The sequence below is a fragment of the Perca flavescens genome, chromosome 15 (assembly GCF_004354835.1).
Source record: "Perca flavescens isolate YP-PL-M2 chromosome 15, PFLA_1.0, whole genome shotgun sequence".
In the NCBI taxonomy this organism is placed as follows: domain Eukaryota; kingdom Metazoa; phylum Chordata; class Actinopteri; order Perciformes; family Percidae; genus Perca; species Perca flavescens.
In genome coordinates this window covers 4,865,127-4,880,260 of record NC_041345.1, presented here as the reverse complement: position 1 = coordinate 4,880,260, position 15,134 = coordinate 4,865,127, and the positions used below count along the sequence as shown (strand labels likewise).

The following is a 15,134-nucleotide window of genomic DNA, read 5'->3' as shown; positions in this document are numbered from 1 at the left end:
CCGGGAGCCTCCTCTTGCTTGCACGTGCAGAAATGTGCTGGCTGAATAGAGTTGTTGTTGTCCTCCTGTCAGAGCCCGCCCCTGCTTTCTCATAGGCTCTGCGGTGTGACTGACAGGCGCATGCTCAGCTGTCGTCAAATCAACATGTCGCAGGGGGCGTGGCTTCCCATACAAGTTGTTTTGGGTTTGAACACATGCAGGCGGTCCTCCTGATGTGACTTGGTGCAAAGTTGGTTAAAAGTGACCGACTCAGCTGCTGGTTCACATTCTGAGCGTTTCTCATTCAGTTGGACTCTCTTTCAGACATCAGATACTTTCACAGGTTGGTCGTCATGTCAACTGCTAACCAAATCCTCTTTGGAGATGGGAGCGACGTTCCTGATCTCCTCAAGGCGTTGGCTGACTATCCCTTCTCCTTCCCTCCCTTTGATGACACCGGTAAGAACATGGGATAGGATATTTACCTATAGATGTTTTATAACATTACAGTAGGTGTATGAAACCCATGAACAAAATAGGCATACCTTTTGTAATTACTCATGGATGGAATTATAATGAAAATTTTAGTGAAAAAATGTTTTACCTTTTTGCTGGGGACCCTTTGGAACTACCTCAAGGACCCCTGGTGGGTCCCCGGACCCCACTTTGGGAAACACTGCTCTAAAGTATTGTAGGTGCAATTTGAAGGGACTTGTACTCTAATATTATTGAGTCATTTTATGCTACTTTACTTCTATGCCACCACATTTTGGAGAGAAATGTACCATCTACTCTACTGCATTTATGTGACTGAACATTTTAGCAGTCACATAAGTAGCTAAAATTAGCTTTAGCTCGACCACTAACTACATCACCAGTAATCCAATCCGAGACCATTCTGCTGACTAATGAGTACTTTTAACTTTTGAGGCTCTAAGTAGTTTTGTTAAAAGTTCCTAAGTTGAATTAAAAATGTAGGATTCATATTTTTACATTGAAGTATTGCTACTCTCCAGACTAGAATCTCATTCTATGTTTATGGTCTGGAGTCCTGTTGATACACAAGCTTCAGTGTTTCAGAACTGAGTGCATAGTTCCATCAATGGAGAAAACCGGTAATGCTGCATTTTTTATTTCTATAATTTATTTCGCAGACGCCCAGTTCGTATAATATTACAACACTTTTCATCAGTTGCCCATAGGCTCAATCTCGTTCAATTGTGTTAGCTTCTCCAGTGATAAAGGGACTGCAGACATTAATTTAAATGAAAATCTTTGAGATTAAGCGAAAGATCCCAGTGCTTCTTCCACCAACTGCAGACAATAAATCCAGATGTATGAGCAACTGTAAAACACCTCACCACCCTCTTTACAATAGGAAATCAGGAAATGGTGTCCGGTTTCCCTCACTCCTGCTGCAATCAGGAACTCCTCATTGTACTGATTACTGTAGTAAAGGTGATCATCATCACCCTGTTGCAGGTTTAGGCCTATATGGAAATGTTGCCAGCTGCACTCAAACTGTGGAACAAGTGATCAAAGGTATGAGCTGCTTCTAGTCAGCATACTGTGTGCTGTTTCTCCATGCAGTAACAACACAGCAACCTGCAACTGATGCAACAGCACTGAAACAGTCCTAACTCACGGTTTCATCACATCATTCGTTTCTTTGTGCACTTGGTTCTTCTATTGTACTTTTTCCTTACTTGCTTCTTTTGTTAGATGATTCTTTTTTTATGGCATTTTGATGCGATACTTGACAGTAAAGATAGAAAGGAATCATAAGGTGAGACTGACAGGAATCATCTGCACAAGGGCCCCCAGCTGTACTTAAACCAGTTCACATGTTATAGACCACTAGGCCACAGGAATAGCCCTTTCTTTCTTTTTTTCTTTCCGCAGACCGGTACTGCAAGTGTCAAAATGTTAATACCTTACGGTCTGTCGGTTTACTGTAAATGATCCACATGCAAGTAAAAGTGACCCTTAAATAACTTTTCATAAGATGCCCTTTTACTATGCTGCCAACATATTTAATTATTAAATAATAAAAATATTGTTGCATTCGCTGACCTAATTTGCTAATTAACTGCTGGTACGCAAATTAAGTATTTGGAAATGGCTGTATAAACTCTTAAAGGGCCCTTAATCTGCAGGGCTGATGCTTGTTCAGGGTTGATGGGATTGGGCGGATGGGCCAGTGGGGCCCTGACCCCCGCTAGACAATGCTGGGATTGAGATTCAGCATGTAGAAGACAGAAGAAGACAACTGACATCTTGTTTTTGGTACATGTATGGAATGTGCACATTTGTGTCATTGGAAAACATATATCCAATGTAGACAAATAGCATTATTCATAAAATGACATTTACTTGCGCTGCCAACACTGATCCATTTGCTGCCTTATTTGCTACTTGTGCTGACATAATTAGCCCAAAACAAGATGTGCAGAGTTTTTGCAGTAAATTGCACAATATTAACGTAGAGCAGAATACCATTAACCTGCGTGTTTTGAGCATGACAAATTGCATCTCTGTATTGACAGTCATGTTTGTTGTACCTGGTAATAATATGACATGACTCCTCGCTGTCTGCCCTTCACGGTCATTGCAGATAATTTTTTCTTCCTGTGATATGTCTTACAACGCCTCAACAAGGCGTGAAGTTCAGGAGAGAAGCTTCAGATCTTTTGCCCCGGAGCCGAGCACACTGTGTTATCTCGCCATGCTACATGCTCGTACTGTGGTGTGTGTTGGTAAAAATTGTAAAACAGCAAAGCCCCTCTTTTAGAGAGGACACTGAAATAATACGTTCTTAATAACACAAATTAACGTTCTGTTAAAACTCTTGTTTGGCTTCCATAGATTGAATTTAACGTTCAATCAGCAGTACGCAAAGAAAACTTTGTACATCTTTGTTTTTAAAGGTCCAGTGTGTAACGTGTTTAGTTGTTCATTATGTGTTGCCCGTTCACCAACTTGTCCTTTTTCATGAAGATTTACCACCACCATCAATTCCAAGTATTCATTTTGGCTTGAAATTTTACATTTGCATTCGCATGAACTGGGGTAGACGCAATAGACCGTAAAATAAATGTTCTAAACGGAGACGAGTGGAGGATTTTAGAAGCACTTTTCGGGTGAGCGTGAAGACGTAGATGTGACGTGAGCAACCTGTCTGAAAGTGTGAAGTCTTCTGGTAGCTGTGCCGAGAGAAATCTCAATCATTCCCAATCTCACAGAGAAGGAGAGTGTAGGTGTATGTAAGGAGATAACATGGACACAGGCTAATTATTGATCACTAACATGCTAGTTAACATTAGTAATTAAACCTAAACATCTCATGTAAGTCCAAACTGCCTGCAAGCTTCTCCTGTACTGTACGGTAATTCCTCTACTATGCGACAGTAAGTCGCATGGTTATGACACAATCGTTTTTTATAAAAATAACGTGAGGTACAAGGTAATGGAGCCTTTTATACATTGTTGTGTTTCTTTAGAAATAAAAAATGGACAAATAGTCTTTAAACGCTTCAGATGTAAAGTTATTCGCTGTCAAAGTGACGCCAAAATGAATGGGAGTCAATGGATTGCTAACAGCGGGTGAGTGCTTGTTAGCATCAAAATGGCGCCATAGGAGGTACGCGTTGTGGAGAGAGGCTTACCCCCTTGGTAGACGCATTGACATATATATATATATATATATATATATATATATATATATATATATATATATATATATATATATATATATATATATATATATATATATATATAAGGGTAGACGCTCCATATTCATGCTCCATCTTGAAATACGGTAGCCAGTAAGGGACATACAGGACGTACTGCTCCGCCTTTCGCGTTTTCTCTGTCACATGATAAACTCACAGGTGCTGCTAATGCTGCTAATGGGTATCGTAGCTTCCCGGCCCCGGCAAGTTTGAAGAAGGAAACATGGAGGACCACACGTATTCAAAATCCAAATTTCAGGAACAGGAGTCTTCTTCTTCTTCGACCAGAAAAAGAAAAAGGAGATTGAAAAGAGCAAGAGACCGGCTTTTTGAAGCGTGAAGGCTACCGTAGCTGTAATAATACCTACTTTTGAACTACGTGGCGCGAGAGAGTTAATTGCGATATATGATCTCAACGCTAGATGGGAGAAATTCCCACATACTGGACCTTTTAAACAAAAGGTGGACCACAAGGCCACCCCATCTCTGAGCTACTTTATGAGAGTAAATATAATGTTTCCTTTAATGTAAACGGACAGCATAGGGCACTGAGAAGTCTTTATTCTAAGAATTACGGTGTAATTCTCAACCAGCGGATGATTGCATGTTTTGCACACAACAGACTTGAAACCAAGGCTTATCTTGTTTTTTCAACAAGCTCTGCAGGATATTTAGCGAGTAACAGGACTGTATACTGTAAACTTTTACACAAGTACAGGTGAAGTAGGTTAGGCCTACTACATAATTGAATTAATTTTGGTGGGTTATTGTGCAACACGCAGCCAGACTGCCCACGATATTCATCATCCTCACAAACAGGGAGTCTCAAGCGTGTGTACCAGTTTTATACTACTGTAAATAGTCATTCTAAGCGAGTTTGGTGTTTTCTATTGTGTTTATGCTTGAACATTGACAAAACAAAGTCATCTCAAAACAGTTTGTTATGCAAACTAAGTGACATTTTAACTGGATTGCAGTGTACACTCTATGGTTTGAAATAGATAGATGTTTCAGAGAAATTTAAGTATGTGGTTTCCTGCGGTGCAGCACTCGCAGAGCAATTTGCTACCGTGCTCAACGCCTGATCAGCACCGTGGATGAATTAGCAGCAACCTCTCTGTTGACTAGATTAAAGCTGGGTTTTGACCTGGTCAGTGGCGTTTTCAACCTTTTTAAACCAAGAGTTAGGGAGATACAATTTACCAAAAACACAATTGACAAGTTAAATGGATAAAAAAAAGATGTATTTTTATTTTAATATATGTATATATTATTTTTAATACTTTGAAAATTGTATTGAGTTTGGTTTAGGGCTGCAGCTAATGTTTATTTTCAAAGTCCATTCATCCGTTCATAATTTTCTTGATTAATCAATTAGTTGTTTGGTCTATAAAATGTCAGAAAGTGGTGAAAAATGAAAGTGCAAGAGATGACCTCTTCAAATGTCTTGTTTTGTCCAAAAGTCAAAGATCTTCAGTTTACTGTCAGAGCCATGAGGACACTAAGAAAAAAAAAAATCACATTTAAGAAGTTGGAATCAATCATAAATGACTCATTCCGAGTGATCAATTTATCAAAATAGTTGGCGATTAATGTAATAGTTGATAACTAATCAATTCATCTTTGCAGCTCTAGTTTGGTTTGTGGCAAGTCAAAAATGTTCTCATGTGTGGTACTCACAGGTTTAGACTAGACTTATTACTCAGTATTTCAAAACTCCTGACCTTAAGTGTAATAGGCATCACAGTATTAGGTGGTAGCCTAGGCCTACATGTAACTGGCTTCAGTCTAGAGACGTTTGCAGGTATATTCCCCATTCCTCGACACTTTCAATTATAATTGTTCAAGTGCTGCTGAGGCGTCTTGTAAAGACATTGGTCTTTTCTCTGCCTAGTGCACCATTATAAATAGATAAAACGGGAATGTAAACAGTAGCCTTCTTGTCTTCAATCCTCTATTCAATCCCGAGGATTTAGTTTCCTCTCCGCTGGGACAGTTACAGCACACACACACACACACACACACACACACACACACACACACACACACACACACACACACACACACAGAGGGCATTTTGTTGACCGTGTGGTTATCGTGAATTGGTGAAAAACACAGATTTGGTGTGTTTACATGAGTGTGCTGTGCGGTTTGAACATTGTGTTCCTGAAATTACACATATCCTGCCAAAGAGAACGAGAGACTGTCGCGCGCAATATAGCAGCGCAACGGAAACGTGAGATTATGATGCGAAAGATTTAATTAGCATAAAAATGTGCTTCGTTAACAGCATAGGCTACGGTTCAGCGAAATAATGGGTGGCATTGAGTTCAAACCGGTTCAAACGTGACGACGTAGCCTGCAGATAACGCATTTTAGGGGGTTACTTTAAATAGTTTTGGGGGCTATAACATTCTTTAGCTAGTCTATGGTTATGCGGTCCAAACTATCGTTTTGTCAGGACATAGAAACGAAAAAAATAGCATTATATTATTAGAAAGACACGTCGTAACGTTGGTATTCTGAGTTGTCTTGTGAACTCTGTTACCTTTGGGTCCCCGTGCCAGCTGTTCAAACGACGGGCGCGTGACCGCCTTTCCGAATAGCCCGCACGTGCTAAATATCTAAAGTTACGCCCTTTTGACAGATTGTACTTTCACGTGAGTAGGATGAGGGAGGGGGCACGTGTTTTGCCACGAGTATTTTCTTGTGGAGGATGCAAGCGACAAAAAATCTTTGCACGAGCACATAGGCTACACATTGCTGTGTGTGTGTGTGTGTGTGTGTGTGTGTGTGTGTGTGTGGTTCAATCTGTGGTCATGATGAAAGTGTGCAATGCTTCAGCTGGATGCTTTTCGCATCTTTTCCACGCAGGTTAATTGTATGCGCGAGTACAGCCGTGACACTTCCCACTTAAACAATATTAATATGCTGGCTGCACGGGACTGTATGTTCCCGTCGCAGCTTACGTTCCGTACATCCCTCTCTATATAAAGAATTGAATCTCTACGTGGAGTGTTTACGGCCAATGCAGTCCTAGAACCACTACAGGAACAAAGGAGAGCGCTCCGTTTACTCTGTGCAGTAACATTAACATGGAAGGCCCTGTCGACCAATCAGATTCTAGTATTCCACGAGTGGGCGGGGAACGTACTCATGAATATCCAACAAGCGCACTCGGTCGGCAGTGGCACAGAGACCAAGGCGTCCGTGTGGTGTTGTTTTTGCATCCTAAAAGCGTTGATATTGACAGACAGGCCTGAAGGCAGCACTGGTGGAGAAACAGTTCGCGTCTGTTCCTGCAGCTTTCATTCATTCCCCGGTGGAGGACTGCGCTCCCGGTACCGTTAGAAACATCTCCCCCCCTGTTTGCTCGAAGCTTAGCGGCGAACAATGTCTGGCAAAGCAGCGGTGACAGTGGCGCTCAAGCCCAGCGGTAACGTCGTTAAAGCGGATCCGCAGAAGTCCTACCCTTTCGTGTTAAAGAAGATCATGGACATCCCTCCTCCCAACATCCTGGAGGAAGGCGACGACGGTAAGATCAGAACGCGAAAACAAGCGCTCCTTGCCTTTAGTAATTAACGGCGAGTTTGTTGACTGTTTTGACGCTTACATACTCAACTACATGTGCACAATCCTCAAATATGCGCCAAGCGTCGTTACTTGTATTTGGATGACATTATGGCTGCTAATTAAGGCCGGGTTAGGACGGTCACGCTTTATGTTGCTCGGAGCCAGATTGATCCGAGGCTGCAAGAAAAGAACAAAAAGTTCCAACTCCTCTCTGCTGCTCTCAAAGCTCCGCACATCCACTGGGAGGACACCTGAAGACAAAGACACTACTTGGCTTTTCATTACACACATCAGTTTAGTGTTATTTGGTCCCTAGTTTGTGTGGTGGTGCTTGGTGTTGCATGTGTGGTACAAGCAGCTAGGGCTCTTTCCTGTTTTTCTTTTTTTTTTTTTTTTTTTTTGCCTTTAGGCTACTCGTCTACTTTCTGGTTTCCTTCTGCATTTTATTCTATCTAGGCATCTACTTTCTTACTTTCAACCTCATTGGTTTTAAACCTTTTTTTTTTTTCTTTTCCTGTGTGTACACTTGTCCCTCTCTAAAGAAGGACCCCTGTTATGTGTACACAGAGGTATTGAAATTAATCAAATAATCGATGCATCGAATCATGGACATGGACGATGCTGCATCGATAATCGGCCAGGCCATAATCGATTATTTCTGTTTATAATTTAATGTAGGCCTAACAACATTTCTGTTTACATATTCTGGTATGTTTTGCACATTCAGGAAGTGCCATGTGCTCAGTGCTGTATAGTTTGATGCATCCAATTTATTCAGTATTGGAGCACTGCAGAATGTTTTAGTTTTTGAAGCTTGAAAAGCTATGAATAAAATATCCTGTATGGCTTTAATAGTAAAAATGTATTTGATGCATCGTGATGCATCGAGATATCGAATTGAATCGCTGACATGATGATCGTAATCGAATCGGGAGATCAGTGAAGATTCACACCTCTAGTACACAGGGAAACCTTTCCCTCACAGCAGGCAGCCATTTATTTAACCACTGTTCCCTCATCTTTCCTTTTTTAATGCAGAAATAGAGAAAGAGAAGCTGTGCTCGTCTGAGGATGTGGAGGGAGGCGGGGCCGGAGCAGCGAGTGCTGGTGGAGGCTCTAGAGGAGGCATCAGCGGCGGTGGCGGTGGAGGGGTATCGGCCTCCTTGACCCCAGCCATTTGGGAGAAGACCATTCCCTATGACGGGGAGACCTTCCACTTGGAGTACATGGACCTGGATGAGTTCCTCCTGGAGAACGGGATCCCTGCGAGCCTGGAGGAGGAGGAGCTGCAGAAGACTCTGGCCTCGGTGGGACTCAAAGGCAAATACGTCCCTAAGGTTACTCCTACTGCTACTACTACCACTTCTGCTGCAGCCCCTGCCCCCACCTCGGCATCAGCCCCCTCCGTCCCCGCCACCTCTACGGTCACCTCCGATCCAGAGGAAGCGGTCACGGTCACTACGTTACAACCAGCCAAGCTAGAGGAAGAGGAAGAGGAAGAGGAAGAGGAAGGACAAGAAGAGGAATCTTTGTCTGAGGAGGCCAGAGCAGAAGTGGAAGTGAAAGAGGAGAAAACAGGTGAGAAAAAGATTTATATTTATAGATTTACTGTTTTTGGATATACAGTACAGGCCAAAAGTTTGGACACACCTTCTCATTCAATGCGTTTCCTTTTTATTTTCATGACTATTTACATTGTAGATTCTCACTGAAGGCATCAAAACTATGAATGAACACATGTGGAATTATGTACTTAACAAAAAAGTGTGAAATAACTGAAAACATGTCTTATATTTTAGATTCTCCAAAGTAGCCACCCTTTGCTTTTTTATTAATAAGGGAAATAATTCCACTAATTAACCCTGACAAAGCACACCTGTGAAGGTAAAACCATTTCAGGTGACTACCTCATGAAGCTCATTGAGAGAACACCAAGGGTTTGCAGAGTTATCAAAAAAAGCAAAGGGTGGCTACTTTGAAGAATCTAAAATATAAGACATGTTTTCAGTTATTTCACACTTTTTTGTTAAGTACATAATTCCACATGTGTTCATTCATAGTTTTGATGCCTTCAGTGAGAATCTACAATGTAAATAGTCATGAAAATAAACACATTGAATGAGGTGTGTCCAAACTTTTGGCCTGTAGGTGGAGCTGTATAGTGTGTACTTTTAGCTGCTCTAGCCTTGTAGACACAAGGGCAACATTAACTAACATTGAAGACAAAGACACTACTTGGCACAACGACAAAATCCTGACATTTAAACCCACGCTATATTTTCGTATGTTTGGCACATGGCCTGCATGACGGTCCCCACTAAACATCACTGTGATCTGTAGAAACCTTGCAACAACTCAGCTTTGTTGAAAAAAAAAAAATCACATTACCTGTTGACTAAAACATCTACAAGCTCAGCTACAACCAGATATCTATGTCAAATGTCAGAGGGAAAATCAACTCTTCCTGACCATGTTCCGTATATATTCTAATATATGTAACTGTATATAGGGCTGCAAATAAGGATTCTTTTCATAAGCAATATCTATTATTGTTTGGATTATTTGATAAATAAGGAAACATGTCTTTCATCGTTATCAAAGTCATGTTTTCAAGCTGCTTACTTTGTTTGTTTGACATTCAGTAACCAGAAAATGGTTATTTACTTGACAGGTCCCAAATTAAGCCTGTCTAAACAGATGTGCCATACATCCTACTGTCACCTAATCTCCTGTGTGCTAATATATGAAGAGAACATTTAGGCAGCAGGCAGTTTCGTTCATCACACGCATTCTTATACCCGACAATAAATATAGGTAGTTTTTTTATTTTTTTTTTATTGGCGTGGCCTCTTGTATCTAAGCTTACTTTGTCTCTCCACACCCGTAGACTGTATCCCTGCAGAACGTCGCACTCCGTCCCCCATCGACCCAGAAGCCATCGAGGTGGACATTAACTTCCAGCCGGACCCCACGGACCTGGTCCTGTCCAGCGTGCCGGGGGGAGAGCTGTTCAACCCGCGCAAACACAAGTTCTCTGACGAGGAGCTGAAACCACAGCCTATGATCAAGAAGGCCAAGAAAGTGTTTGTTCCTGACGAACAGAAGGTAGGCAACTTTAAACACGTGTGCGTGTGCGTGTGCGTGTGTGTGTGTGTGTGTGTGTGTGTGTGTGTGTGTGTGTGTGTGTGTGTGTGTGTGTGTGTGTGTGTAGTGTCTTCTGGGTACAAACACATCTGTCTGTTCCAAAAATGGCAAACTGTCAACAAATGACGACTGGGAGAGTTACTTAGTCGGGGTCACTGATGGCTTCTGGTCACAAAGATATATATAAATGACATAGTGGCTGTACAATTTGTATTTTTATTCAAAATGAATCAAACACGGACCCCAGCTTTCTGATTTTAATCAGTCCTTCCAGAAAAGTGCAGAGTGTTTTTTGTGATTGTTGCGGGCAAAAATCCTTGATTATGCGGCACGTTTTCTTAAAAAAATGCGATGGAATATGCGGAATATTTATGCAATTTTATGCAATGAAATTGCGGGAACTTGCAAAAATTGCTGTTTTTCTGAAAGAGAGGAAAAAAAAGTGATTCCCCCAACACCCTGCTTTTCGATGATGTTCACGTCGCTTAATTACGTCACTTCGTAACGTTCCCATGGCAACAGGGGAAAATGGCTGCTCTTGTGTGAAGTAAACGCAACATTTTTCAACTTTCTGCTTTCTTTCTGTGACTTTTTTTGCAATGAAAATGCAGGGATTATGAAATCATGCAAGCCTCGCATATTTTGCGTGGAAATCGGCAATTTTATGCGGCGAAAAAATGCGGCCCCCGCATAAATGTGCAGACTTTGTCTGATTTATGCGTTGAATTATGTGATCGCATAATTGCGTTTTTCTGGAGGGGCTGCTTAATAATGAAAAACTGTTAACAATAAAAAGTAAACATTACGTTTACTACAAAAAGGGATGACTAAGTGGGACTGCAGTTGGACTCTTGGTGTTCTGAACACAGTGGTGGATTAGAGATCAAAGATGGGGGGGTGGATGTGTTCACAATACAGATGTTTGTTTGTTTTTAATCTCTCGTTAATGTTGGTTAGGTTATGGTCAACTCTACCTCTCCCATTCTATCTTTTCTTTCCATTCACCTTCACTGTCATTCCCTCAGGATGACAAATACTGGTCCAGGAGGAAGAAGAACAACGTGGCAGCGAAGCGTTCGCGTGACGCCCGGCGGCTGAAGGAGAACCAGATCACGGTGCGCGCCTCCTTCCTGGAGCGGGAAAACGCAGCGCTGCGGCAGCAAGTGGCCGAGCTGCGGAAGGACTGCGGCCGCTGCAAGAACATCCTGACCCGATACGAGGCTAAGTATGGTCCGCTGTAAAAAAAAAAAAAAAAAAAAAAAAAGAAAAGAAAAAATTAACCCTCTGAAGAAAAACCCACAAATTAGCAATGAGACAAAAAGCAGAACTCTCTTCCCCGCAGTATTCAACACAGACACTAACCACCAAGGAAATCAAAATGTTGCGCTGTTGTCTTTGCCGACCTCCAGTCGCTGTGTCGAGCTCCAGCGATGCTGGAGTTGTGGCTACACGCTGGCAGGCAGTGAGGCATGCTGGGAGTTGTGGTCACAGGAAGGCCTGTGGAGAGCGCCTGGCTCCTACACTTGAGAGAGGAAGAGGACGATTGTGGACCCTCCCATGGTCAAACACACATGGAAAATCCGGTCCGTCTCAAGCCAGTTTTCGAAGTCAGGAAATGTAAAAAAAGAGCAGTCTGGTACAAAAGCTTCCCGGGCTTTTAAATACTACACCAATCCGTTTTTAGCACTGCACACAGCACTTCTTCTTAGTGGACCAAAGCATGAGGAACGTCAGTTACAAGTCCTGTATTTAGAACGGTGCACTCTTGTCGTCCGTCCCTTATATTTCCTTGTGTTGCACCTGTGTTAGTGTCTGTACTTCCTTTCAAAAATACTCCGGCTGAGGCTCGGACGATAGAAGGATAGAAGCGGAACAGATGAGTGCACGGATAAAAGAGCAGGGGACGGATTCGCGGTAGCACTTCCAGCCTGAAGAGAAAAGAGAAAGACCTCAGGTCAGCAGAGGAGAAAAGGATGAGAGTCCGTTAGTTCTTCCTTTTTTATACCAATGACACAAATGGAAGGTCCACAGTATATTAAAAAATATATTTACAAAATGTCTTATAACCCACATGCAGACCAAAACTGTATACTGTATATAGTCATCTCCCTGCACCACATAGATACAGTATGTACGTGGATCAGTGTGTAATCCATTTTTGCACTTTCTCTTAAAAAAAACACAGTATGTAAAGATTACAGATTACAGTGGTGGCAGGTATCTAGGTAGATGTTTATTTCATTTTTTTTTTATTTCTTCGTTTTCTGCGTTTCTTTCAAACGCAAAAATACACTGAACAAAGAAGAGTGCAGGGAATCGAATAACAAAATCAAAAACGCAATCCTTCAACTAACCGTATTTACCACCATTGGAGACACAGTAGCTTATTAGGGGGGGGAAAAACATGCATGACCTAGAATTTAAAGCTACTGTGGTCTAGTTACCTTTTTCTACTAACCTTAGATCAGCTCCCAGAGCCTCAAACAAGATGTTGCTAAAGAAGGCGGACTTTGGGTTTCCTCGAAAGATGATATTTTATAAATGAAGAGAGAGCTGTAGTTTCTCTTCTAAGTTTCCGTTTGAAGAAGGCAAATGTCTGGTGATCTGCATGGCCCTCACAGGTGGAGGGGTATGTTCATACGTAGGGATGTTTATTTTACTGCCCGCTGCAGGTAGAGGGCGCTAGAGCCACTGCCTGTCTGGTCGTGGCGTAGTGATGGCTGGAATTGGTTTTTAAAAAGACAAAAAGATTTTTGCCAGGCCCAAAGTTGACTGCTTCTAAACCTTGTAAATAAAAGCCTTGTCTCATGGTCTTTACTTCCTAAGACAGGGGTTCTGACTGTGTCTTTATTAACCCAATACTATTCCTTTTTTATTTGCCAATTAGTCAAAGAGTGCTGTACTTCTACTGATGGTAATAATGCATCTGTTGATTGTGATGTACGACGATACTTCAGATAATTCTATTTCCATTGAGGAACATTACTTCTAATGGAACCAATGCAGGGAAAATAAATGGATAGACTGTGCTTTTGGATGTTTGTTTTAAAACCAGATTTATATAGATTTTCTTTTCTTCTCTATAGACATACAGCATGTGTCTGAACATACAAAGGACAGGGCACACACTCTTTTATACCTCATCCAACACTTCCTGTTTTGAATAATTCAAAGTTTGGCAGGGCAACAAAGCCGTGTTGGTTGAAGCAGAGCGCACAAAGGAAGCAGCTTAGTTCCATTTGGCAAAAACCTCGACTCCCGAGTTGATATATTGAGTTCTTTTTGCTAAACTGGTCTGAGTCTGTGACTAAATTAGTGAACACATTACAGACTGTTATGGGACTCTATATCTTAAGTGTCTTTGGCTGATGCACATGTTGCGATCGGCCAGCGCTCATAATCGACGTAATCTTGGAAAGAAAATAAATGTGGCAATAAATAATGTGTTACGTAATGCTCGTTTTCTTTCAGTGACGATGTATGTACAATTGTTAATGATGTACTAAATAGAAATGCCCCAAAGTCATTTATGCTTCCAGTTTAGATCCTCTGTAGTCTAGGATCCTAATGCATGAAACCCTGTAAACTTTGTCTTTTCTTTTTCTTGAATATTTTACACCAAGTGTACTTATGTCTGTGAACCATCACTAAAAACGTCATATGTTTTTGGATGGGTAGGTTGATGGTCTCTTGTACAGTTCTGTCGAAAGGTATAAAAAGCAGGACATCTTTGCTATGATGTCCTGTGTTTATGACTTGCATAATAGCTCCACCTATCCTTGTGCAGCCAGTGCTTGATCTTGGGGCGAACATCAGCTAAAAAAACTGCATCTTTTGATCACTGTGTGGATTGTTTTCTATTTACTAAAGATTGATCTACATCTAGATACACCGGATCAGTTGGTGATTTTGTGTTCTCTTGGTGGATTCTGTGTTTTCAGTTTCCTGTAGTGTAAGGCATTTCTTAACAATGTGTTTTATGTTGCATTGACATTCAAACTTGGCATTGACTTTATTATGCTGTTTTATTCGTCAATGTGGTTGATGAATGCAAACTTTTAGTTTTGTTAACTAAATAAAAAAAAAAAGTTCTGCATCAGGCTGACTAAAGGAACTGGCCGAGAGAGTCTTTTAGAAGACCGATATCAAGATTGTTGATAGTACTGCAAACCGTATGTAGCATCCCTTTTTTTAATGTGAAGCACCTCATGGAACAGGCTTGTAACTCAAACTCTAAAAAACCTGCTCCTTGTTGTTCAGCAGGCTGTAGATGATCCAGTTCATCACCAACCTGTGCCACCAATTGGAAAAGAAGATGATAGCAGCAGCAGCAGCAGCAGTGGTTTAGATCTGCAGCCATCTGGCTTCACCTACAAAGATAGTAACAGCTGCTGCACTTAAAGGGTAACTACTGTTTGTTTTTTCTCAACCTTATTTTCCTATGTTTTTGTGTCTGAGTGACTGATGGGAACAACAAGCTTGAAATTGGTCCAGTATTAAGCGAGATCGCTGCGAAACAAGCTCCAATGTTAATTAACAGGGCAATTGTCCAGCTTGTATTTACCTTCACAAAAGTGCTCGTTTTGCCGCTGACAGGCTCCGACTGTGTGTGTGTGTGTGTGTGTGTGTGAAGTGTCTGACAACATTATGGAAAGGATCCCTTCAGAGAGAGACCTTTAAAACCTCTCTGAGACCTTTCGGTTTAAC

General features: G+C 41.5%; 1 protein-coding gene across 2 annotated transcripts; it reads left to right on the top strand.

Annotated features, from left to right (window-relative positions):
- Nucleotides 1-166: 166 nt before the first annotated feature.
- On the top strand, nt 167-14,316 carry tefb (TEF transcription factor, PAR bZIP family member b). 2 transcript variants are annotated; one of them, XM_028600262.1, is made up of 4 exons: nt 167-438; nt 8,322-8,861; nt 10,171-10,388; nt 11,453-14,316. In XM_028600262.1, exons 1-4 carry the CDS (start codon nt 333-335, stop codon nt 11,666-11,668), a joined length of 1,080 nt encoding a protein of 359 aa, XP_028456063.1. In that variant the 5' UTR covers nt 167-332; the 3' UTR covers nt 11,669-14,316. The 2 variants fall into 2 exon arrangements, with proteins under 2 accessions (XP_028456063.1, XP_028456062.1); XM_028600261.1 differs by lacking the exon at nt 167-438 and adding an exon at nt 6,751-7,245.
- Nucleotides 14,317-15,134: the final 818 nt, after the last annotated feature.